Source organism: Xyrauchen texanus, chromosome 32, assembly GCF_025860055.1.
Source record: "Xyrauchen texanus isolate HMW12.3.18 chromosome 32, RBS_HiC_50CHRs, whole genome shotgun sequence".
Taxonomy (NCBI): Eukaryota; Metazoa; Chordata; class Actinopteri; order Cypriniformes; family Catostomidae; genus Xyrauchen; species Xyrauchen texanus.
Window position 1 is genome coordinate 16,221,055 of NC_068307.1, and position 23,929 is coordinate 16,244,983.

General features: G+C 42.7%; 1 protein-coding gene across 2 annotated transcripts in view; it reads left to right on the forward strand.

The window, feature by feature from the left end:
- The window catches only part of ly75 (lymphocyte antigen 75), a 46,502-nt gene that overhangs the window by 12,702 nt on the left and 9,871 nt on the right, over positions 1–23,929 (forward strand). For both annotated transcript variants that reach the window (XM_052101412.1, XM_052101414.1), the window contains exons 8-25: positions 2,185–2,339; positions 2,467–2,574; positions 2,774–2,862; positions 3,085–3,254; positions 3,656–3,864; positions 5,006–5,148; positions 5,251–5,332; positions 5,494–5,565; positions 6,595–6,715; positions 8,560–8,595; positions 8,706–8,875; positions 8,972–9,039; positions 9,505–9,581; positions 15,199–15,335; positions 21,730–21,838; positions 21,962–22,125; positions 22,279–22,408; positions 23,669–23,892. In XM_052101412.1, coding sequence (XP_051957372.1) covers positions 2,185–2,339; positions 2,467–2,574; positions 2,774–2,862; positions 3,085–3,254; positions 3,656–3,864; positions 5,006–5,148; positions 5,251–5,332; positions 5,494–5,565; positions 6,595–6,715; positions 8,560–8,595; positions 8,706–8,875; positions 8,972–9,039; positions 9,505–9,581; positions 15,199–15,335; positions 21,730–21,838; positions 21,962–22,125; positions 22,279–22,408; positions 23,669–23,892 — 2,264 coding nt within the window. The remainder of the gene's footprint in view (positions 1–2,184; positions 2,340–2,466; positions 2,575–2,773; positions 2,863–3,084; positions 3,255–3,655; positions 3,865–5,005; positions 5,149–5,250; positions 5,333–5,493; positions 5,566–6,594; positions 6,716–8,559; positions 8,596–8,705; positions 8,876–8,971; positions 9,040–9,504; positions 9,582–15,198; positions 15,336–21,729; positions 21,839–21,961; positions 22,126–22,278; positions 22,409–23,668; positions 23,893–23,929) is intronic.

Sequence of the window (23,929 nt, forward strand, 5' to 3'; positions counted from 1 at the left end):
GGAGAAGGTTTTCGTCCAGGATATCCCTGTACTTGGCTGCATTCATCTTTCCCTCGATTGCAACCAGTCGTCCTGTCCCTGCAGCTGAAAAACACCCCCACAGCATGATGCTGCCACCACCAAGCTTCACTGTTGAGACTGTATTGGACAGGTGATGAGCAGTGCCTGGTTTTCTCCACACATACCGCTTAGAATTAAGGCCAAAAAGTTCTATCTTGGTCTCATCAGACCAGAGAATCTTATTTATCACCATCTTGGAGTCCATGCGGGCTTTCATGTGTCTTGCACTGAGGAGAGGCTTCCGTCGGGCCACTCTGCCATAAAGCCCTGACTGGTGGATGGCTGCAGTGATGGTTGACTTACTACAACTTTCTCCCATCTCCCGACTGCATCTCTGGAGCTCAGCCACAGTGATCTTTGGGTTCTTCTTTACCTCTCTCACCAAGGCTCTTCTCCCCCGATAGCTCAGTTTGGCCGGACGGCCAGCTCTAGGAAGGGTTCTGGTCGTCCCAAACGTCTTCCATTTAAGGATTATGGAGGCCACTGTGCTCTTATGAATCTTAAGGGCAGCAGACATTTTTTGTAACCTTGGCCAGATCTGTGCCTTGCCACAATTCTGTCTCTGAGCTCTTCAGGCAGTTCCTTTGACCTCATGATTCTCATTTGCTCTGACATGCACTGTGAGCTGTAAGGTCTTATATAGACAGGTGTGTGGCTTTCCTAATCAAGTCCAATCAGTATAATCAAACACAGCTGGACTCAATTGAAGGTGTAGAACCATCTCAAGGATGATCAGAAGAAATGGACAGCACCTGAGTTAAATATATGAGTGTCACAGCAAAGGGTCTGAATACTTAGGACCATGTGATATTTCAGTTTTTCTTTTTTAATAAATGTGCAAAAATGTAAACAATTCTGTGTTTTTCTGTCAATATGGGGTGCTGTGTGTACAATAATGAGGAAAAAAAATGAACTTAAATGATTTTAGCAAATGGCTGCAATATAACAAAGAGTGAAAAATGTAAGGGGGTCTGAATACTTTCCGTACCTACTGTATATCCATAAAATGTCAGTCAATGGGGACCAACACTTCCAAGCTCCAAAATGCTTTGCGTATACATCAAACATGATGAAATGTTATTGAGCTTCAAATTATGATCACCAAGGAGACTGCAGATGGCAAGAATAATTAGTAAAAAAAAAAAAGATGCATTTTGTTCTGCTTTCATCCAAAACTGATCGTATCGCTTCAAAAGACATGGATTACCTTTATGCTGCCTTTTATGTTTTTTTTGTAGCTTTGGAAGTGTTGGTCCCCATTGACTTGCATCGTATGGTATATTCACATCATATCTTCTTTAAAGGCCAGTTCACCCTGCCTAACAAACAGCAACAGATGCCAACAAACACCAACATCCAACAGTTGTTGGGTTTTGTCAGATCATTGTGTTCACCCTATTGTTGTGTCTGGGTGAGAAACAGATCAATATTTAAGTCCTTTTTTACTATCAATCTCCTGTTTCACTTTCACATTCTTCGTCTTTTGTTTTTGATTCGCATTCTGCTTGCATATCACCACCTACTGGGCAGGGAGGAGAATTTACAGGGGAAAGAATGAGACTTAAATATTGATCTGTATGGATTTATGGATTTAACCACTGGAGTCATACAGATTACTTTAATGCTGCACTTATGTGCTTTTTGGGGCTTCAAAATATTGGTACCCATTCACTTGCATTATGAGGACCTACAGAGCTGAAATTTTCTTCTAAAAGTCTTAATTTGTGTTCAGCAGGGTGAAGTTTACTTTTTTATTTATATTTATAATAATACATTTTTTTTAATATATATAATAGATAATTTGATTTTATAATTTTTTGGGGTGTTCCTTTAATTACAATTAAAGCTCAACAAGTATGGAATACCACCAAACACACTTTCAATGGTACTAGAAAGTGGCAACAGAAAACATACTTGTTACAGAATATTGTGTTTACTTTCCTTTAAAAGGTACTAAGTTTTATGTGTTTAGAGGCAGATTTCGGCATATTCTGACATTATTCATAACTACAAAAACAGATTTAATTATCTGAATTGATTGACAGCACTAATAAAGATCATTCATTTAAGAATTATTGTATACTATGCACTCTGATTTCATTTTATGTTATATATGTGTGAAAGCATTTACAGAGGTTTGGATTGGTCTTATGGGCAATGGAACTTCCTCAATTTTTGAATGGGTTGATGGAGTGCCAGTGTCCTTCACATACTGGGCCAGGGCTGAACCTCCAGCACTTCTACCAAATACCATCCATTGTGTGTACTATGCCGGAGAGGTGTGTGTGTGTGTGTGTTTTCTCAAGTCAGATACTGATAGACTGTTTATCTCACTCATCTTTGTCATATTATTAGAATGAATGCTGAAAACATCATCAACTGTTGTTTCTCTGTCTCCGTTTACAGCATCACACGTGGTCTGTGTCTGACTGTGACGAGCCGAGGTCTTTCATGTGTAAGACGAAAGGGATGGTGAATGACAGTGCTCCAGAGGAAGGCTGCCCTCCAGAAGGGGTGAGTGACCATCACTGACATATTAAAGAGAGAGAGAGGGGGGTATATAAATAACTGAAACTACACCAATGTATGAAAATGGATTGATTATTCTTTTTGTGCGTTATGCTGTTATTATTACCATGCAATTAGATTTCAGATGATGTTGTGAATCTGATCGAGATTTTATTGGCACATATCTGGTTTTCTTTATCTCTAGAATTGGAAAAGACATGCCAATGCATGCTATAAAGTGGACACTGATCTAGTGTCCTATAAAAACAGCTGCCACATCACTATTAATTACAGGTAACAGAGCTTTAAGGTATACTATTTACTCCTTACTAATTTCTTATAATGCTTCAAACACATTGTGTTAGTATATTTGTTAGGATCAGTACAATAGATGTTACATTAGGTGTTAAGTAAAAAATGTTATCTTCCAGGTGATCTATTACAATAAATGTTAAGCTTTTTGTGAGACGTTTTTTTTCCCCCCTATTAATGTCATGTTTAAAATTCTCGCTCTAGTTTTGAACAGGCCTTCATTAACAGTCTTCTGAAAGAGCATACCAGCTCTGAGGTGTTATATTTCTGGACGGGGCTGCAGGACTCTAAAGGGTCCGGAGAGTACCAGTGGATAAGTCAGAATGGAACAGTGGACCGGGTCACCTACACCAACTGGAGATTGTCAGAACCAGGTAATAATACTCAATGTGGGGGTTGGCTATGGCTGTTCCTTATCCCAAAAAAATATCTCCATTAGACAAGAGTATCTTCCTTTGATTTGGATGGATTTAGAGTGCTCATTGGCAATGTCATGTTGTTTGTAATAAGAATTTGCATTGAATGTTAATCTTATTTTTTTGGCATCAGGGTAAGTACTTTAAATTTACATTTGCAGGTAAAAGTTTGTAAACCCTTTTTTGATTTACCTGGATTTCTGCATAAATTGGTTATAAAATTTGATCTATTCTGTCAACTAAGTCACTACAATAAATAAACACAGTTTTGCTTAAACAAATAACACACAAACTATGGTATGTTTATATTGAATACACCACATAAACCGTGTGTGTCTGTGTGTGTGTGTGTGTTCCAGCTTTCCCTGGAGGATGTGTTGTGATAACTACAAAGGGTCTTTTGGGCCAGTGGGCCGTTAAGAATTGCACTCAGTTCAATGCTGGTAATATCTGTAAGAGACCCATCAGATCCTTGGTCCAACCCACTCCAGACCCAGTTGTGCCCAACCCCGATGGTCCCTGTGCACCTGGATGGGTTTCAAAGGAAGGCCTTAATTACTGTTACAAGGTTTGTGTGTGCATACTTATGTGTTAATGACCCTTGAAGGTACTGTTCCTTGAAACATTTAGTGTGAAGGGATTTGCTAGTGCTGCATGATTATGACAAAAATATTTACTTGGTGTGGGGCAATGGCATGCTATGTTCTTTTTGTAGGATACACATCCAAAACATGCTGAGAACTGTGTTTCTGAATTACTTGATTGCTGTTTTATACATCAGTAAATCAAAATGGACAACTTCGATTTGGCCCTCTTGGCAGCATGAAAAACAAAACTGTTTTTCAAATATAATAATTGATGCACATAAAGTGAGCAAAGTGTGACTGTTTGAGGCCTGCAGTTCAACACAAGCTCTGACTGTCCACACACAGCTCTGCATTCATGCGTACAAAAAGCATGTCTGTGATTGGTTGCAAAGATCAGCCACTGCATAAAAATGTCGTAAATATAAAATTTTGGCATAACAGGAGTTGACCTAAAAGGAATGATGTAATCAACAATTTTAATGATTAGTTAATACCTGCTGTCATAATCATAATTTCTGTTTATTTGACTAAAGTGACAGTTCTACAAAAACATGAAGATTCTCTATTTATTTACTCACCCTCATGCCATCCCAGATGTGTATGTCTTTCGTTCTACTGCAGAAAAAACAAGGATTTTTAGAAGAATATTTCAGTCCAGTAGGACCTTACAATGCAAATGAATGATGACTAGACCTTTTGAAACTCCAAAAATCACATAAAAGTAGTTTAATCCATATCTTCAGAAGCGATTATGATAGGTGTGGGTGATTAACTGATCAATAATTAAGTCCTTTTTTACTATAAATCTCCACTTTCTCATTATATTATATCACTTTCACCACTGGAGAATTGATTACTTTTATGTGGTCCTCATGTGAGTTTTGGAGCGTCAAAGGTCTGGTCACCATTCACTTACGTTGTATGGACCTACAGAGCTGAAATATTCTTCTAAAAATCTTTGTGTTCTGCAGAAGAAAGTAAGTCATACACATCTGGGATAGCATGATGCTGAGTAAATGATGAGAGAATTATTTGGTGAACTGTCACTTTAATTTAGAAGTCCTTAGATTTGCTAGTTTGGTCTAATTGGTTGGTGTTTATATGGGTTTTCCCGGTCTGCAGGTCTTTCATGAGGAACGTTTGACCCGGAAGCGCTCGTGGGAAGAGGCAAATAATTTCTGTGAGGCGTTGGGCGCTAATCTGCCTAGCTTTACTGAGGCTAAAGAAATGCAGGCATTACATTTCATCCTGAGAGACTCTATAAGGTTTAAATCTATTTGTTTTACATTTCCCCCATGTAAACACACAGACCCACATGCAGAGAAAGTAATATATTTGTATTTGTGGTTGTTTGTTGCCATGAACAGCGATAATCGCTTTTTCTGGGTGGGACTAAATCGACGGAACCCAAATAACAACAATAACTGGGAGTGGAGCGACGGGCGTCCAGTGAGTCAGCAAACCTAAGAAGTTTTTCTGAACAAAATGGAGAGATAATTCACCAATCTGAGCCATTATTTGCTCTGTATTACTTTGTTGACTAATACTAATGTGTGCAGTGTGTAGGATGTCCTCATTTGTTTATAGCTGCCTCTTTTGCTTGGTTATAGGTCTCCATGCTGATCTTCCCTCAAGAATTCCATGAAGATGATGACTATAACAGAGATTGCACTGCCTTTAAGGTGTTGCCAACACAACCTCTCATTACATTTGCCTTGCATGACCTCTGACCTTTAGCTCTACATAAAAGATTAGAAGTAAAATTGAATTGCAGAATGCCACGACTGACCAATCAGAATCAAGAATTCCAGAGAGTCGTATAATAATGAGCTATAACCCGAGATATTTTGGCTTAGTTGATGTTAATTGGATTTGTATGTGTGAACGATTGGGGAGGGCAGTAATTGATGCAAAACAGTCTCTCGTATCCTGCATCCTGTACCCTGGGAGAGTGTGTACATGTAACGCAGTAGGATGCAGAGGCCAGTTTGAATTGAGAATGCCTGTGGTAATTAAAGGGTTAGTTCACCCAAAAATTTTAAATCTCTCATAATTTACTCACCCTCATGCCATCCCATCTACAGAAGACAAATTAAGATTTTTAGAAAATATCTCTTCACTGTAGGTCCATACAATGTAAGTGAATGGTAACCAGAGCTTTGAAGGTCCAAAAAGTGTATTAAAGCAGCATATAAGTAATCCATATGACTCCAGTGGTTAAATCCATCTTCAGAAGCGATATGGTAGGTGTGGGTGAGAAGAAAATCTATATTTAAGTCCTTTTTTACTATAAATCTCCACTTTCACATTCTTCTTTTGTTTTTGCGATTTTTGAATTTTTGGGGCATATCGCACCCTACAGGGAAGGGAGGAGAAATTATAGTTAAAAAGGACTTAAATATTGATCTGTTTCTCACTCACCTCTCATATCACTTCAGAAGACATTAATTTAACCACTGGAGTCTTATTGATTACTTTTATGCTGCCTTTATGTGCTTTTTGGACCTTCAGAGTTCTGGTCACCATTCACTTGCCTACAGACCTACAGAGCTGAGATATTCTTCTTAAAATCTTCATTTGTGTTCAGCAGAAGAAAGAAAGTCATGCACATCTGGGATGGCAATAGGGTGAGTAAATGATGAGAGAATTTTCATTTTTGGGTGAACGATCCCTTTAAGTGTCTCCTTTTTGTTTTTGTGTTATATTATCAGACTTTGAAAACAACCTACAAGCCATATCTCCTCCTGTTTCATAATTTCAACCCGCGGCCATTTTATCCCAGCACCTTTCATTGTAATGCCAAACTGGAGTGGGTGTGTCAGATACCACGAGGTAAACAACACCCTAAACTTTTATTTACCCTTTAATGCTGATATATTAGTTTAGATACAGTTGAAATCAGAAGTTTACATACTGCACACTTCAGTTCAAGTGATTTAGTCTCATTTTTTAACCACTCCACAGATTTCATATTAGCAAACAATAGTTTTGGCAAGTTGTTTAGTACATCTACTTTGAGCACAACACAAGTAATTTTTCCAACAATTGTTTACAGACAGATTGTTTCACATTTAATTGACTATATCAAAATTCCAGTGGGTCAGAAGTTTACATACAAGTTAACTGTTCCTTTAAGTAGCTTGGAAAATTCCAGAAAATGATGTCATGCCTTTAGGCAATTAGCCAATTAGCTCTGATTGGCTAGTTGGTGTCAATTGGAGGTGTACCTGTGGATGTATTTTAAGGCCTAGCTTCAAACTCAGTGCCTCTTTGCTTGACATCAGGGGAAAATTAAAAGAAATCAGCCAAGACCTCAGAAAAAAAAATTGTGGACCTCCACAATTCTACTTCATCCTTGGGAGCAATTTCCATATGCCTGAAGGTACCACATTCATCTATAAGAACAATAATACACAAGTGTAAACACCATGGGACCATGCAGCCATCATACCACTCTGGAAGGAGATGCATTCTGTCTCCTAGTGGTGAATGTAGTTTAGTGCAAAAAGTACAAATCAATCCCAGAACAACAGCAAAGGACCTTGTGAAGATGCTGGAGGAATCATGTTGACAAGTATCTATATCCACAGTAAAATGAGTACTATATCAACATAAACTGAAAGGCTGCTCAGCAAGGAAGAAGCCACTGCTCAAAACTGCCATAAAAAAAGCCAGACTAAAGTTTGCATGTGCACAAGGGGGACAAAGAGCTTACTTTTTGGTGAAATGTCCTCTAGTCTGACATTTTAACTGTTTTGCCACAATAACCATCATTATGTTTGGAGGAAAAAGGGTGAGGCTTGCAAGCTGAAGAACACCATCCCAACCATGAATCATGTGGGGGGCAGTATCATGTTGTGGGGGTGCTTTGCTGCAGGAGGGACTGGTGCTCTTCACAAAATAGATGGCATCATGAGGAAAGAAAAATTATGTGGATATATTGAAGCAACATCTCAATACATCAGCCATGAAGTTAAAGCTTGGTCGCAAATGGGTCTTCCAAATGGACATTGACCATATGTATATCTCCAAAGTTCTTGCAAAATGGCTTAAGGACAACAAAGTCAGGGAATTGGAGTTGCAATCACAAAGCCCTGACCTTAAAACAATAGAACATTTGTGGGCAGAACTGAAAAAGCATGTGTGAGGAAGGAGGCCTACAAACCTGACTCATTTACACCAGTTCTGTCTGGAGGAATGGGTCAAAATTCCAGCAACTTATTGTGAGAAACTTGTGGAAGGCTACCCAAAATATTTGACCCAAGTTAAACAATTTAAAAGATAATGCTACCAAATGCTAACAAAGTTTATGTACATGTCTGACCCACTGGGAATGTGATGAAAGAAATAAAAGCTGAAATAAATAATTCTCTCTACTATTATTCTGACATTTCATATAAATAAAGTAGTGATCCTAACTGACCTAAGACGGGGAATGTTTTCTATGATTAAATGACAGGAATTGTGAAAAACTGAGTTTAAATGTATTTGGCTAAGGTGTATGTAAACTTCTGATTTCAACTGTACCTAGTACAATATTAAGCCACAATTTATATAGATTCAATCAAAATAGTTTTTTCATCTGTATCTACTTGAGAAAATTATACAGTACATAGTAATATTTTTAAGAAAGTCAATTTCATTTGATGGTCTTTGATTCTGTTTACAAATTCTAGGTCAAACACCAAAAGCACCAGAGTGGTACAACCCAGGTAGAATTTAAATGCTCATATTAAATTAAATGTTCAAATGTTTTGTTGATATTTGTTTATGTTTTGTGTGGAAATCAGTGACCAATTTGTATGATTGCCTACTCCAACAGATGGACACCACGAGACCTCTGTGTTTATAGACGGGCAGGAGTTTTGGTTTGTAACAGATCCAAAGTTGTCCTTTGATGAGGCTGTAATGTACTGCAGCAGCAACAACAGCAAACTCGCAGAACCTGAGACCTTTAATGCTGCCCGCCATCTTCAGGAGCATCTTTATGAGGTGCCAGAGAGGGGGGGGGGGTGTTTAGAGAGATGGAATAAATAGGATTATGACTGTCCATGTGAGTCATTGATTAATTTTGATGATCTTTTGAAGCATTCAGGGAAAGAGATTGTGAGGTGGTGGGCAAACCTTCATTACCCCGGTCCTCACATCCCTTTTATGTAAGTTCTGATTTATCATACCTCATCCAAACCTCATTAAATGAATAGTTCACCTAAAAATAAAAATTATGTCATTATTTATTTACCCCCATGCTGTTCCAAACCCATTTTTAAAAATGTTAAAGAATATCCTGGTTGCTTCTTTCCATAATGAAAATGAAAGTGGTCTGGGGCTGTAAAGCTCCGAAATGACACTGAATATAGCACATGAGCCAAATGGAACACTTTTATTGTGCTTTTTTAAAGTCTTCTAAAGCCAAATGATAGCTTTGAGATAAATAAAATACAAAAGATGGCGGCTTTGGTGTTCCATGGAAGAATGGTTCAAATGGGTTTGGAAAGACATGAAGATGAGTTTCTTTAAGCAGCTAGTGTATTCAACTCTATCTATTATTCAGTTTGTTAATGAACTCTTTAGATGGACTTTGCAGATGTGTGCAGATGTGTGTTTGTGTTTTCTCGTAGGCTTAGCCCCATGCACTACTATCATTCAGCATTTTTGGGCAGGTGCTCCTCAATTACTCCCCTTTCCATTATGCCTGGTATGAGAGTGCTCTCTGAAAATTGTTTTATATTGATTCCTAAAGTACTGTCTATTGCTCTGTTCCAAGACCTAGTTTCTCACTGTCTATTTTCTACTTCGGCAGATATTTTCTAAGGTAGCATCTTACAGTTAGTTACTGACTGGACACTCAACATAGACAGCAACCCCTTGTAGCACCACACAAATAGCACTCCTCATGTTAACTGTAACAGAGACTTGACCAGTGCTTACAACTGATTCCAATAGAGTTTGGCATTAGCATATTTTGTAAAGCTACAATGAGAAGCACAAACAATCTAGCACACACACATTTTGGGTGGAACAGTGCAATTTAAATAGATGGAGCCATTTTTATAGAGTTCAGTATTGAATAAAATTATTGATAATAAGCACTTTTCTCGAGTTTGCTGAACTAGTTTTCACTGAGCTTATCACAATGCTTTCTGGGATTGCCATATCCATGAAGGACACATGCGATGCTGCCTAAAATTTGGCCAAAATTAGTGGTCTTAGAAGACAACAAAATTTTCCTGCCTTACTTTAGACTGATTACACTGTGAATTTGGTGACAGGAGATCAGAAGTCCTGCTGATGAAAATGACTTACTGAAATTTAACTGCTGCCAAGTGGCCGAAGTTGGAAGTGCTGTTGACTCTTTTCAGGGTAAATGTCCACCAAAGCGAGTTGTATTTTTAGCTGTAAATGATGTGGTACACTCAACAGGAATGCATTTTTTTAACTCTATCCCCTGTCCCAAACCTCAACCTAAACTAACCATCAATGGAGTAAAAGTGTCATTTTAGAGTGAAAATGCAACCTCAGAATCGCACTCACCAGTGTGTATGTGAACGAGATTACTTTCTGGTTTCCATGGGACCAGAACATGTGTCTTTGAGTGAAAGCTATAAATTCTTGGTTTCCATGGCACCATAACCTAGTCTCATGGTTGCTCATGCAATATGTTACAAGTAACGCCACAGAGAAAAGTGAACACATTTGAAATAATGCAAAAATATCTGATGGGGAATGGTACTTGTCAGTAAAACAGGAGATGGGGGATGGCAGTTGTCAGTAATTCGGCAGAATGGGGTCGATTTCAGGGTATTCAGAAGCAAATGTTGTTTAGTTTTGGAACAACAACAGAATTTGCATCAGAGCTGAGTTACAAGAAATCCACTAAGTATAGAGATTAAAGTTGTAATTGTGTCTTAAGGGTTTTCTTAACTTAAAGGGTTTCTTACATACTGGCTGCAGAAGGGCAAATAAGCAGCTCAAGTAGGCAGCTCACTAGGTTTTTTGAGGCTTAAGGTCTGTTCCAAAACCTAGTGAGCTTCCTTTAGTGGCAGCATTTTAAGGAGTCATAGGCGTGCTCCCAAAGCGAAGGCTGTTCCAAAAGGTGGTATCTTAATTATGCGGCCTCAAAATATCTAGTTTTGGTCAATTTCTAAAGGTAGCATCATGGGTGTTTCTCATTTCTTTAATTGTGCTTTTTCGTTTCCTCGCTCCTCCGTCCTCGAGCCCCTGACCCGGAAACTAAACAAAGTCCGCCATCATGACGGAGGACATAGGAATCATTCCGAGGATGATTGAACGAGGAAGCACAGGAGCATCCTATCTGGAAGACTTTTTGGTCAAAAAACCTCAGACATGCATAGATTCTCATCCCCCTTCACATCTGACACAGCCATTTATTGATTAATTAATATATTCGCGAGGAGTTACGTGACGCCATGGGGAGGTCGGACGTGTGAACAGCGAGCTCTGTGAACTTTGCAAATTTTTTTTTTTTTTTATATTATAAACCGGTGAGATTCAATACACCCTACTACATAACTGTTCTATGAAGTTAACATGTCAGAGAATTCAAAATCCTTGGGCTCTGGAGATGTTAAAAGACACTTACGTGCTCAAGATGACACCCCAGACAGGGCTGCAGACCAGGGACTCAATTTGGACGGTGCTGCGGGATAAATTAAAAGTCAACTGTCCAGTATGTCTGTAATGCTGGTGAAGGTTGTTGCAGGCTTGGAGGATTTAGCTGTAATACGTCGATCGATTACTGTGATGGAGATGTAATTCACTGAGTTGGTTACAATAATCGGGGACGTCGAGAAACAGGAATGGATCAGTTATCAGGAGTCATCGGAGAGGGAATTAGCTGCTAATCTGCTAGCATCCAAAGCAGATTTGGAATGAATTTGGGAATGCAGAATCATAATCTGCAAAACAATGTCTGAATTGTTGGAATTCCTGAGCATGAGGAAGGTCGAGATATGGTGAGACGAGCTCTTCCCAAGTCTACTTGACCGAGTCCCAGCTAGGAGATCCGCTGAGGGAGAACCGATCAATTCTAGCCAAATTTCTGAGATCATCCGATAAAGATTTGTGTTACGCGAGGCGATAAAAGAATACAGGCTTTCTTGGAAAAACCACAACATTTTCTTGTTCCCGGATTTTGCGAATTCAACGAGAGAAACGTGATCAATTCAAGGAATGCAAGAAACTCTTACATCAATGGAAGTTTGCTTTTTGCACTGATGTTTCCAGCCAAATTGAGAATAGATACTAGGATGGCTGCAAAATCTTTACATGCCCACAACAAGTTATGTCTTTCATAAAATCAATGGACTGAGGAAGTCATAGTGTGTTTCTCACGTTGACCCAAGTGAGCTTGACTCTCTGAACATTTACTTGACCGTCCGTGGAAGCTAGGTGCCTTTTTTGTTTCTTTTTGTGTTGGCTCCGCCTAGCTGCTATAGTTTTTTTGTGGAATAACACTCCATCTGGACATTAGTGGATTAATCTGCATGTTCCTTGAGTTTATGCATCCTATTGGCTGGAGTTTGTTTTGTGGAGGAACACACCTTAGAGACAGTTTTGAGGAATTAATCTACACATTCTTTGATTTGTTTATTTTTTTTAGTTTGTTTTATAGATTATTTTCTGTTTTGTAATTCTGTCTCACAAAATTTGTACAGAAGCACTAGACTCAAGCAATCCGATGGCAAAGTTGTCATAGGGGCTCTCATAGGTGTACATGGACTGTTTGAGTTTAGAGGGATGGACGTCAGTTGGCGCTGTCGTGCGTGGGGTTAATGTGCACGTTTTTCTTTCTTCTGTTTATTTGGTTCGGGATTTGACTGTTGCACTAATGTTGGAATGTGGTCTTAATAATTTTATGTTTGACAAGCAATACATTTTTTCTAATATGCGTGAATTGTCCATCCATGTGTAATGTGAATGGTTGGGGCACCCCATTAAAAGAAGGAAGGTATTGATTTTTGATTTTGAGTTGGGTTACTACACTCGGTGACCTGTATGAGAGTGGATTGTTGAGATCTTTTGAGAATTTGGTACAACATTTTGGGATTCCCGGATCTAAGTTTTATAGGTATTTACAGCTGTGCCACCTGCTCTGTATTGTTTTTGGGAGTAGCACACACACCCCTAAAGTGGTAGATACTCTGGGAGTGTTGATTACTGCTTTTGGAAAAGGTCATGAGGCATCAGTATATTACTCCTTGCTTATTCAGAGTCTGGGAGACGGAGCTTCAACTTCTCTCAAGAGATTATGGGAGAAAGATTTAAACTTGGTATTGGAGGAGGGAGTGTGGGCTAAGATTCTAAAAAATGTCAAGTCTATATCTAGAGATGCAAGGGTTTGCCTTGAGCAATTCAAGATTTTACATAGATTTTATTGGACCCCCTCTAGATTGTATAGGTTTGGACTTAAAGACACCCACCTGCTGGCGATGCCAATCAGTGACACAACCCATGTCTTTTGGGGGTTCAGAATTGTTTGTGTGACATTTTGGGCACGTAAATTTTACTTTGCCCCAGACTTTGTATTTTGGCCAATGGGGCAGTCATGCATTTGGGGGATTAAGATGTAAAAAATTGGGTTCTGACCAGTATTATGATTGGCAGAGAAATTATTTTAATGGGTTGGAAGTCAGACAGAGTGGCATCATTTCCACGTGGTGTGCGGAGATTGGGAGGGTGGCAGCTTTCAAGGAGGTGGCGAGCAGATGGCTAGGGACTTTTTTCAGAAAATTGGTTAATTATTGAACAGCTTTAGGGGATTCTCGGGTAAGGGATGGGCAGAGAGAGAAGTCTAGTTTAATTATGTATGTTTATTTATTGTGTGTGTGTGTGTGTGTGTGTGTGTGTGTGTGTGTGTGTGTGTTATTTTAAGTGACCCCAGGGGTGTTCATTGGGGGTTAGGGTGGGGATGGTGTTTGGGGAGGGATATTAGTGGGGGTTAAATATTAAATGTTGATTTGGTGCATGTGTTGTTGTTTTTTTTTTAATCAATAAAACATTTTAATTACAAAAAAAAATATATATATATATATATATATATATATATATATATATATATATATATATATATATATATATATATATATTCATAATAAATCCAAATAATTAAAGATGCACTGTTGAAATATGGGACAATTACGGTTTATTTAAACTGTAAATGTGAAACTTGAATTTAAACTATTGAACCAGATGGAAAAGGGGAGGATAATTTAAGTGTGCTCCAGCTGCTTCAATTAAAAAGTCTTCCGCATAGGATGCTCCTGTGCTTCTTTGCTCAAGCTTGCTCGTGAAGCTTCTTCTGGCTAAAATCCTTGCCTCCTCGTGGTGCATTTAGAGAATTGATATGTCCTTGATGAGAGCGGTTTGCGGGTCATGGGCTGAGGACGGAGGAGCGAGGAAAGCGTTTCCTTTCCTTCCATCCTTTCCTCATTTCCTAAGAGTTTGGAGCTAGTAAATGAGGAAAGGTAGCAAGGAATGGAAACGAGGATGCACAATTTAAGAAATGAGAAGTCCATATGTATCCTACCCTGGGTAGGCGATCCCAAAATGCACCGTGATTAGCTCTGTGGAAAAATAAATCCAAGATGGCAGATGAAGCAAATTTACATTATAAATGTATTTATAATCCATTCAATACTGAAAAATATCATTAAAAATAATAGTAAACTGACTATTTCCCACCCCAAAATTTGTGTACGAGGTGTATTTATACTTTTAACAGTATCACGTTGATCCTTTCATGTCACATGTATTGAAATCAGCAGCGAGTCTAGTTTCTCATGTGCTGCGAGTGGCGAGCACCATATGAATGATGTGAGAAATTGCCATCTACAGTATGTAATGAGGCATCATTCCAGTAAGGATGCTGCCACAGAAAACGGCTGCCTATGTTATGGAACAGACCCCTAATGATTCAGCTGTTGGAGTTGAAATTTTACCAAAAAATCTCTCCACTCTATATAGTTATGCTCATGGGAGTAAAATTAGTCAGGCTTCGTGACCGTTAGGATAATGCCATAGAAGGCAGGTAGGAGCTGTAGTGAGTTTGTGGCAGTGAGGCAGCTCACTAGGTTTTGGAGCAGACACTGTGTGAATTGGTGTTGATTTTAAAAATTAAAAAACAACACATCAACTCTACCCTGGCTATTTTGCTCTGAATCATACTGTCACTTCCACATTGATTCATTTACTTGTGATGTTACAATGTGATTATTCCAAATGCTAGGAAATTACTACCATCCTACAACCAGTGAAGCAACTTGTATGATCCTCTTTAATCTTATTTGCTTTAGTTTTCAGCGGGAGTTGTAATGAAAGACAGCCTTTCATATGCGAGACTCTGAATGTCACATCTGCAGAGAAAGGAACCCCAGAACCGCACCCAGCTGGCACCAAGTGTGACAACAATGACAATCACTTCAGAGACAAGGTCTGACATTCACTGATGGCTCTCATGTCCATGCACTGACAGCTAACCACATCCCTAGTGTTTTGAACAAATGTTTTTCAATTGTATTAATAGTACTATTGCTCTTATTAGGGTTAGAGATTTGATCAAACCCTCTAACACTGCTGTACGTGTTAAATTTCGGTGTGCACATTTTTCTATGGACACAAATGATGCAGTTTGTTGAGCATGATGATACCTCAAATGATGCAGTTTGTTGAGGAGACGTGTGTTATTACTTTTTTAAAAGATGGGACTTACGATTTACCGTGCATCCGGAAAGTATTCACAGTGCTTCACTTTTTCCACATTTAGTTATGTTACAGCCTTATTCCAAAATTGATTAAATTTATTATTTTCCTCAAAATTCTACAAACAATACCCCATAATGACACCGTAAAAGCAGTTTGTTTGAAATCTTTGCAAATGTATTAAAAATAAAAAAAATAAAAAATCACACGTACATAAGTATTCACAGCCTTTGTCATGACACTCAAAATTGAGCTCAGGTACATCCTGTTTCTACAATGTGATTGGAGTCCACCTGTGGTAAATTCAGTTGATTGGACATGATTTGGAAAGACACACACCTGTCTATACAAGGTCCCACAGTTAACAGTGCATGTCAGAGCACAAACCAAGCCATGAAGTCCAAGGAATTGTCTGAAGACCTCAGAGACTGGATTGTATCGAGGCACAGATCTGGGGAAGGGTACAGAACAATTTCTGCTGCATTGAAGGTCCCAATGAGCACAGTGGCCTCCATCATCTGTAAATGGAAGAAGTTTGGAACCACCAGGACTCTTCTGAGCTGGCCGCCCGGCTAAACTGAGTGATCGGGGGAGTAGGGCCTTAGTCAGGGAGGTGACCTAGAACCCGATGGTCACTCTGACCGAGCTCCAGCATTTCTCTGTGGAAAGAGAACCTTCCAGAAGAACAACCATCTCTGCAGCACTCCACCTATCAGGCCTGTATGGTAGAATGGCCAGACGGAAGCTACTCCTCAGTAAAAGGCACATGACAGCCTGTCTGGAACGTCTCTCAGACCATGAGAAACGAAATTCTCTGGTCTGATGAAACAAACATTGAACTCTTTGGCCTGAATGGCAAGCGTTATGTCTGGAGGAAACCAGACACCACTCATCACCTGGCCAATACCATCCCTACAGTGAAGCATGGTGTGGCAGCATCATGCTGTGGGGATGTTTTTCAGCGGCAGGAACTGGGAGACTAGTCAGGATCGAGGGAAAGATGAATGCAGCAATGTACAGAGACATCCTTGATGACAACCTGCTCTAGAGCCCTCTGGACCTCAGACTGGGGCAAAGGTTCATCTTCCAACAGGACAACGACCCCAAGCACACAGCCAAGATAACAAAAGAGTGGCAATGGGACAACTCTGTGAATGTCCTTGAGTGGCCCAGCCAGAGCCCAGACTTGAACCCGATTGAACATCTCTGGGGAGATCTGAAAATGGCTGTGCACTGACACTCCCCATCCAACCTGGTGAAGCTTGAGATGTCCCGCAAAGAAGAATAGGGGAAACTGCCCAAAAATGGTTGTGCCAAGCTTGTAGCATCATACACAAAAACAACTTGAGACTGTAATTTGTGCCTGTTATGAATACCCTGTCTTGTTTCACTGTTGCCCTTTTGTTTACCATTGTTGTCACTTTTGCATTTCTTAGTTTTCACTTTAGTCCCTTATGTAACTCCATAGTCTCTTTGTTAGCGTTCGTGTTTCCTCTGTTCATTGTTTTCACCTGTCCTCATTAGTTTGCCTTTTACTTCTGTTAATCACCTTGTTATCTTGTTTGAGTTCTGTTTGTTCATTGGTCCCTTTTTCCCTTGTTTATGTATTTATACCCTGTGTCTTTGTTCAGTCTTAGATCTATCGTTGTTTGATGTTAACCCGGTGTATCTTTCCCTCCGAGTTCCCTGTTACGTGTCTACCCTGGTCAGCTTTCTCAGTTTATGTTTCATTTCCCCATCAGTGGGTTGTTTCTTTGTGTTTTTCCTTTGTACTTAATTAAATAAAGTTTAAACTGCGTTTGGATCCGCACCTCCTCGTCTGCCTCGTTGCTCAAGCGTAACAGAGCGATAGACCAACTATGGATCCAGCAGTTATCACGGGCCAACTGCCGGTTGCTCAACCTCAAACAAGAGGGCCGCCCTGTTGAAGACCACATCAGCGACTTCCTCGGCTGGCGAAGTTCACAGACTTCCCGGACTCAGCCCTGGTGGTCTTCTTCAGGGACACTTTACACGGTTCAGCTCAGGGAGCGTTTGCGCCGGCAACGCTTGGCTGGACTCTCCACGACTTCCTGGAGGCGACCTTACTGGTCTGCGGCTCACCCTACACCGTGGTCTTCGCCGAGGAGGATTCCACCTCTCCTCCCACTGTGGTGACTCCCCAGTCGTCCTTGGCGCTTTCTGTCGCACCAGCCCCACCTGTCAGCGAGCCCGTCCCCACGCCTGTCGCCTTCCATGAGCCAGCGCGGCCCACTGCGTCTGCCCGGAGGAGGGAGAGAAGACGGGCTTCCGCCTCCCGGCCCGCGCCAGCCCTGGTCTGCGAGCCAGAGCCCACGCATGTCACGGTGAGCGAGCTAAAGCCCACGCATGTCACTGTGAGCGAGCCTGAGCCCTCGACCGTCCCCAAGCCAGCGCCTGTAGCCTCGACCGTCCCTGAGCCAGTGCCTGTAGCCTCGACCGTCCCTGAGCCAGCGCCTGTAGCCTCGACCGTCCCTGAGCCAGCGCCTGTAGCCTCAACCGTCCCTGAGCCAGCGCCTGTAGCCTCGACCGTCCCTGAGCCAGCGCCTGTAGCCTCGACCATCCCTGAGCCAGCGCCTGTAGCCTCGACCATCCCTGAGCCAGCGCCAGTAGCCGTGACCATCCAAGAGCCAGTGCCAGTAGCCAGGTCCGTCCAAGAGCCAGCGCCAGTGGTCGTGCCCATCCTAGAGCCAGCACCTCTCGAGCCTTCTAGGGCTCCTCCTCCCGAGCTTTCCAGAGCTCCGCCTTCCGAGTTTCCCGAGCTTTCCAGAGCTCCGCCTTCCGAGTTTCCCGAGCTTTCCAGAGCTCCGCCTTCCGAGTTTCCCGAGCTTTCCAGAGCTCCGCCTTCCGAGTTTCCCGAGCTATCCAGAGCTCCGCCTCCCGAGCTTTCCAGAGCTCCGCCTCCCGAGCTTTCCAGGGCTCCGTCTCTCAAGCCTCCCGAGCTTTCCAGAGCTCCGCCCTCCGAGCTTCCCAGAGCTCCGCCTCTCAAGCCTCTCGAGCCTCCCAGGGCTCCGCCCCTCAAGCCTCTCGAGCCTTCCAGGGCTCCGCCCCTCAAGCCTTTCGAGCCTTCCAGGGCTCCGCCCCTCAAGCCCCTCGAGCCTTCCAGGGCTCCGCCCCTCGAGCCTTCCAGGGCTCCGCCCCTCAAGCCCCTCGAGCCTACCAGGGCTCCGCCCCTCAAGCCTCTTGAGCCTTCCAGGGCACCGCCCCTCAAGCCTCTCGAGCCTCCCAGGGCTCCGCCTCTCAAGTCTCTCGAGTCTTCCAGGGCTCCGTCTCTCAAGCCTCCCGAGCTTTCCAGAGCTCCGCCCTCCGAGCTTCCCAGAGCTCCACCTCTCAAGCCTCTCGAGCCTTCTAGGGCTCCGCCTCCCAAGCCCCTCGAGCCTACCAGGGCTCCACCCCTCAAGCCTCTCGAGCCTTCCAGGGCTCCGCCTCTCAAGTCTCTCGAGCCTTCCAGGGCTCCGCCTCTCAAGCCTCCCAAGCTTTCCAGAGCTCCGCCCTCCGATCCTACCAAGGCTCCGCCCCTCAAGCCTCTCGAGCCTGCCAGGGCTCCGCCCCTCAAGCCTCTCGAGCCTCCCACGGCTCCGTCTCTCAAGCCTCTCGAGCCTTCCAGGGCTTCACCTTCCAGGCCTCTCGAGCCACCCAGGGCTCCGCCTCTCGAGCCTTCCAGGGCTCCGTCCCCAGAGCCTCTTGAGTCTCCTACGGCTCCGCCCCCAGGGCCTCCTACGGCTCCGTCTCCCGATCCACTCAAGCCTTCGACAGCTCTGCCCCCAGAGCCTCTTGAGCCTCCTGCAGCTCCGCCTCTCGAGCCTCCTGCAGCTCTGCCCCCGGGGCCTCCTGCGGCTCCGCTTCCAGAGCCTCCTATATCTCTGCCTCTCGATCCACTCAAGCCTTCGACGGCACCACCCGCCGAGCCTCCCGAGCCTCCTATGGCTCCGCCGATCGAGCCACTCAAGCCTTCAACGGCTCCGCCCTCAGAGCCCCCCGAGCCTCCTATGGCTCCACCTCCCGAGCTTCCTCCGGCTCCGCCTGTCGAGCCACTCAAGCCTTCGACGGCTTCACCCTCAGAGCCTCCTACGTCTCTGCCCCCAGAGCCTCCAGAGTCTTCCTGGTCTCCGCTCCTAAAGCCTCCCACGGTGCCGCCTACCTCGGCTCCGCCTCCTGAGCCTCTTTCAGCTCCACCTCCTGAACCTCCTTCAATTCCACCTCCCGAGCCTCTCCCGGCTCCGCCTCCGAAGCCTCCATTGGCTCCGTCTTCAGAGCCTTCTTCGCCCTCGCCACCTTCGGCTCCACCTCCAGTGGCTCCGCCTTCTGAGCCTTCTACACCATCGCCTCCCTTGGCTCCGCCCAACACTGTTCCGCCTCCTGACCTGCCCAAGGCCTTACCGCCTGAGTCTGCCACGGCCCTGCCTAAGCCTCCTTTGGCACCGCCTCCCAAGTCTTCTACGGCTCCGCCTCCGAAGTCCTCCTTGGCTCCACCTCACACGGCTCTGCCAGCCTCTGTCCTGTGGCCTCTTCCCAGACCTCCTGACCCAGTCCCAGTCCCGTGGCCTCTTCCCAGGCCCCCTGACCCAGTCCCTGTCCGGTGGCCTCCACCCAGGCCTCCTGACCCTGTTCCCGTCCTGAGGCCTCCCCCCCGGCCTCCTGACCCAGTCCCTGTCCAGTGGCCTCCTCCCAGGTCCCCCAAACCTATCCTTGCCCTGTGGCCAGCTCCCAGGCCTCCTGCACCTACCCTTGCCCGGTGGCCAGCTCCCAGACCATCGAAACCTGTCCCTGCCCGGTCGATACCACCCCGGCCTCCTAAACCTGTCCCTTTGTGCCCCCATGGACTGCCTAATTGTCCCTTGTGCCCCCGTGGACTGTCTCATCTCCCTTTGTGCCCCCCGTGGACTGTCTCATCTCCCTTTGTGCCCCTGTGGACTGTCTCATTTCCCCTCGTGGCCCCCCCGGACTTCCTGCCTGCCCTCTGTGCCCCTTGGACTGCCTCCTTGTTCTTGTGCCCCCTGGTCTGCCTGTCTGCCCCGGTGCCATCATTTTGTTCTCTGTGGGTTTTTTGTCTTTTGTCTTTGTCTTCTAGGATCGTCTGGAAGCCGATCCTTTGAGAGGGGCTCTGTTATGAATACCCTGTCTTGTTTCACTGTTGCCCTTTTGTTTACCATTGTTGTCACTTTTGCATTTCTTAGTTTTCACTTTAGTCCCTTATGTAACTCCATAGTCTCTTTGTTAGCGTTCGTGTTTCCTCTGTTCATTGTTTTCACCTGTCCTCATTAGTTTGCCTTTTACTTCTGTTAATCACCTTGTTATCTTGTTTGAGTTCTGTTTGTTCATTGGTCCCGTTTTCCCTTGTTTATGTATTTATACCCTGTGTCTTTGTTCAGTCTTCGTCTATCGTTGTTTGATGTTAACCCGGTGTATCTTTCCCTCCCGAGTTCCCTGTTCGTGTCTACCCTGGTCAGCTTTCTCAGTTTATGTTTCATTTCCCCATCGTGGGTTGTTTCTTTGTGTTTTTCCTTTGTACTTAATTAAATAAAGTTTAAACTGCGTTTGGATCCGCACCTCCTCGTCTGCCTCGTTGCTCAAGCGTAACAGTGCCAAAGGTGCTTCAACAAAGTATTGAGCAAAGGCTGTGAATAATAATGTAATAATAATAATAATAATGAATAATAATAATTTTTAATAAATTTGCAAAGATTTAAAACAAACTGCTTTCATTGTGTCATTATGGGGTATTGTTTGTAGAATTTTGAGGAAAATAATGAATTTAATCCATTTTGAAATAAGGCTGTAACATAACGAAATGTGGAAAAAGTGAAGCGCTGAAGTGAATACTTTCCAGATGCACTGTACATCTGGCAGATTATTTAAACTGACAAAAAATGTAGAGTAAACCAAGAATGATCAAAATATCCATGCCAAAGCAATATCTAGGGACAAATAAGCAATGGACTAAATACCACTTGAAACACCATAGCGTCCACATGGCAATACCCTGGAAACCACCCACAACATTCTAACATCGTGGCAGAAAATTTTGCACAGCCAAATACCACTAACATTTTCTTAAGAAAATGTAAAAATCTGCTTCATCATTCCATTGTGTTTGTTTCTTGCAGTGCTACAGGGTTTTGTCTAAGTCTACTTTTCGGACCTTCAAGGAAGCGAACGACTTCTGTCAGAGTCTAAGTGGCTCCCTGCTCACCATATCTAACCAAGCCGAACAGGGTGTGTTTAGTTGTATACTGTTAGAATCCAATGAGGTTTCACGCTTTTAGTATACATAGCCATGCTTTTTGGCATTTCTGACTCTTTCTCTCCATTTGTCCTTCTTGCATTACCTCCATGTAGATTTCATCACTACCCTGTTACCCATGTTACCAGGGCAACCTCAGAATGTCTGGATAGGGCTGACGTTCAAGCTTCATGACACCCAATGGGTGGACAACTTACCGGTTACATATCTGAACTTCAATCCACTGCTGCATGGCCAGTTACGACACATGTTCATCAATGCAAGTGTCCATATCTGCTTTGATAGTGTACTCATTTCAGTGTGCTAGCTATTCATTTAGGTGTGATCCAGTTAGCCAAAGCACTGGAGGCTACAGTTGTCTTGAACAACCAGTGAGGCTTTCTCTTTTTTTTCACCTTGATTTGCATGACAGAAATTTGAACAAGACTCCCTGGAACTGTGTGCCTACATGTATAATGATGCTCATTCTGACATGATGGGCACCTGGGACTACTCTTCCTGTTCTGACCGTCAGTATCTCAGTGTCTGTCAACTTTACTCAGGTAGGAGCCAACACCAATTATTCCAATCGCCTGTATGTTTCTACAGAAACTTTATAGTGGTTATGTTATGTGCTGTCCTATTAGCTAAGGTGTAATGTTGCAGAGCCAGACCTTTCGCTATCGGCACAAAGCGTGGTCCACTTTGCAGCTTATTCTGGCCAAGATCTGACCAATTAGATACCATGTAAAACAACCTAACAAAAGTTTTCTTAGGGGCAGGTAAATATGAAATTGATAATGCCACAATATTAGATCAGTATGCAACAAAGTGATTCCCATTTGAATTTATAACTGTCTCCATAGCCAGCCAATGAGTTTGGAATAATGCATTTTTTAATGTGCAACCTGCAGCCTATAAAATGTGACTCTCAATAGACATCCAGAAGTTCTTGTTATCATAAAGCTTGGTCTAACTGACACCAACAATCTTAAAGGAATAGTTCACCCAAGAATGAAAATTCTCTCATTTACTCACCCTCATGCAATCCCAGATGTGTATGACTTTCTGTCTTCTGCTGAACACAAACAAATATTTTTATAAGAATATCTCATTTCTGTAGGTCTATACAATGCAATTTGAAGGTCCAAAAAGCACATAAAGGCAGCATAAAAGTAATCCATATGACTTCAGTGGTTCATCAGATGCGGATCAACATTTAAGTCCTTTTTTATTATAAATTCTCCTCCCTGCCCAGTAGGTGGCGATTTGTTCAAAGAATTTGAATTGCCAAAAACAAAAGAACAAGAGAGAAAGTGGGGATTGATTGTAAAAAAAAAATAACTTAAATATTGATCTGTTTCTTACCAGCACATATCATATAGCTTCTGAAGATATGGATTTAACCACTGGAGACATATGGATTACTTTTATTCTGCCTTTTGTGATTTTTAGGAAGCTTCAATGGTCTGGTCACCATTCACTTGCATTGAATGGACCTACAGAGCTGAGATTCTTATTAAATCTTTGTTTGTGTTCTGCAAAAGAAAGAAAGTCATACACATCTGGGATGGCATGAGGATGAGTAAATGATGTGACAATTTATCTTTTTTTTTGGGTGAACTATCACTTTAATTAAAAAAAAACCCTCTCTCTGCATGCTTCCCATGTTTAATGGTCTGGTTAAGTCTGTTGATATAAAATAAGACTATAACTACCATGTACATGCAGCCAGTTTAGAGAAATATTCTGTTGATCGACCTGAAATTACCATTTTGTTTTTATTATTTTTTTTAAATATACTTTCATTGACAATTTCCCAGATAAACCTGAAGAAACAGTGGTGTCTAAAGAGGAGTTCCATGTTGTTAATCATACATTTAAGATGGTACAACAGAACAATTTAACATGGGTAGATGCTCTTAGCTTGTGCCGGAGCCAGAATATGGAACTTGTCAGCATATCGGATGCATATATTCAAGCAGTGCTCACCGTAAATGTTTCTCGAGGTGGACAGCCCCTCTGGATTGGACTCTACAGCACTGATGTGAGAGTTTGTGACTCACTCACTGACATTTTACATA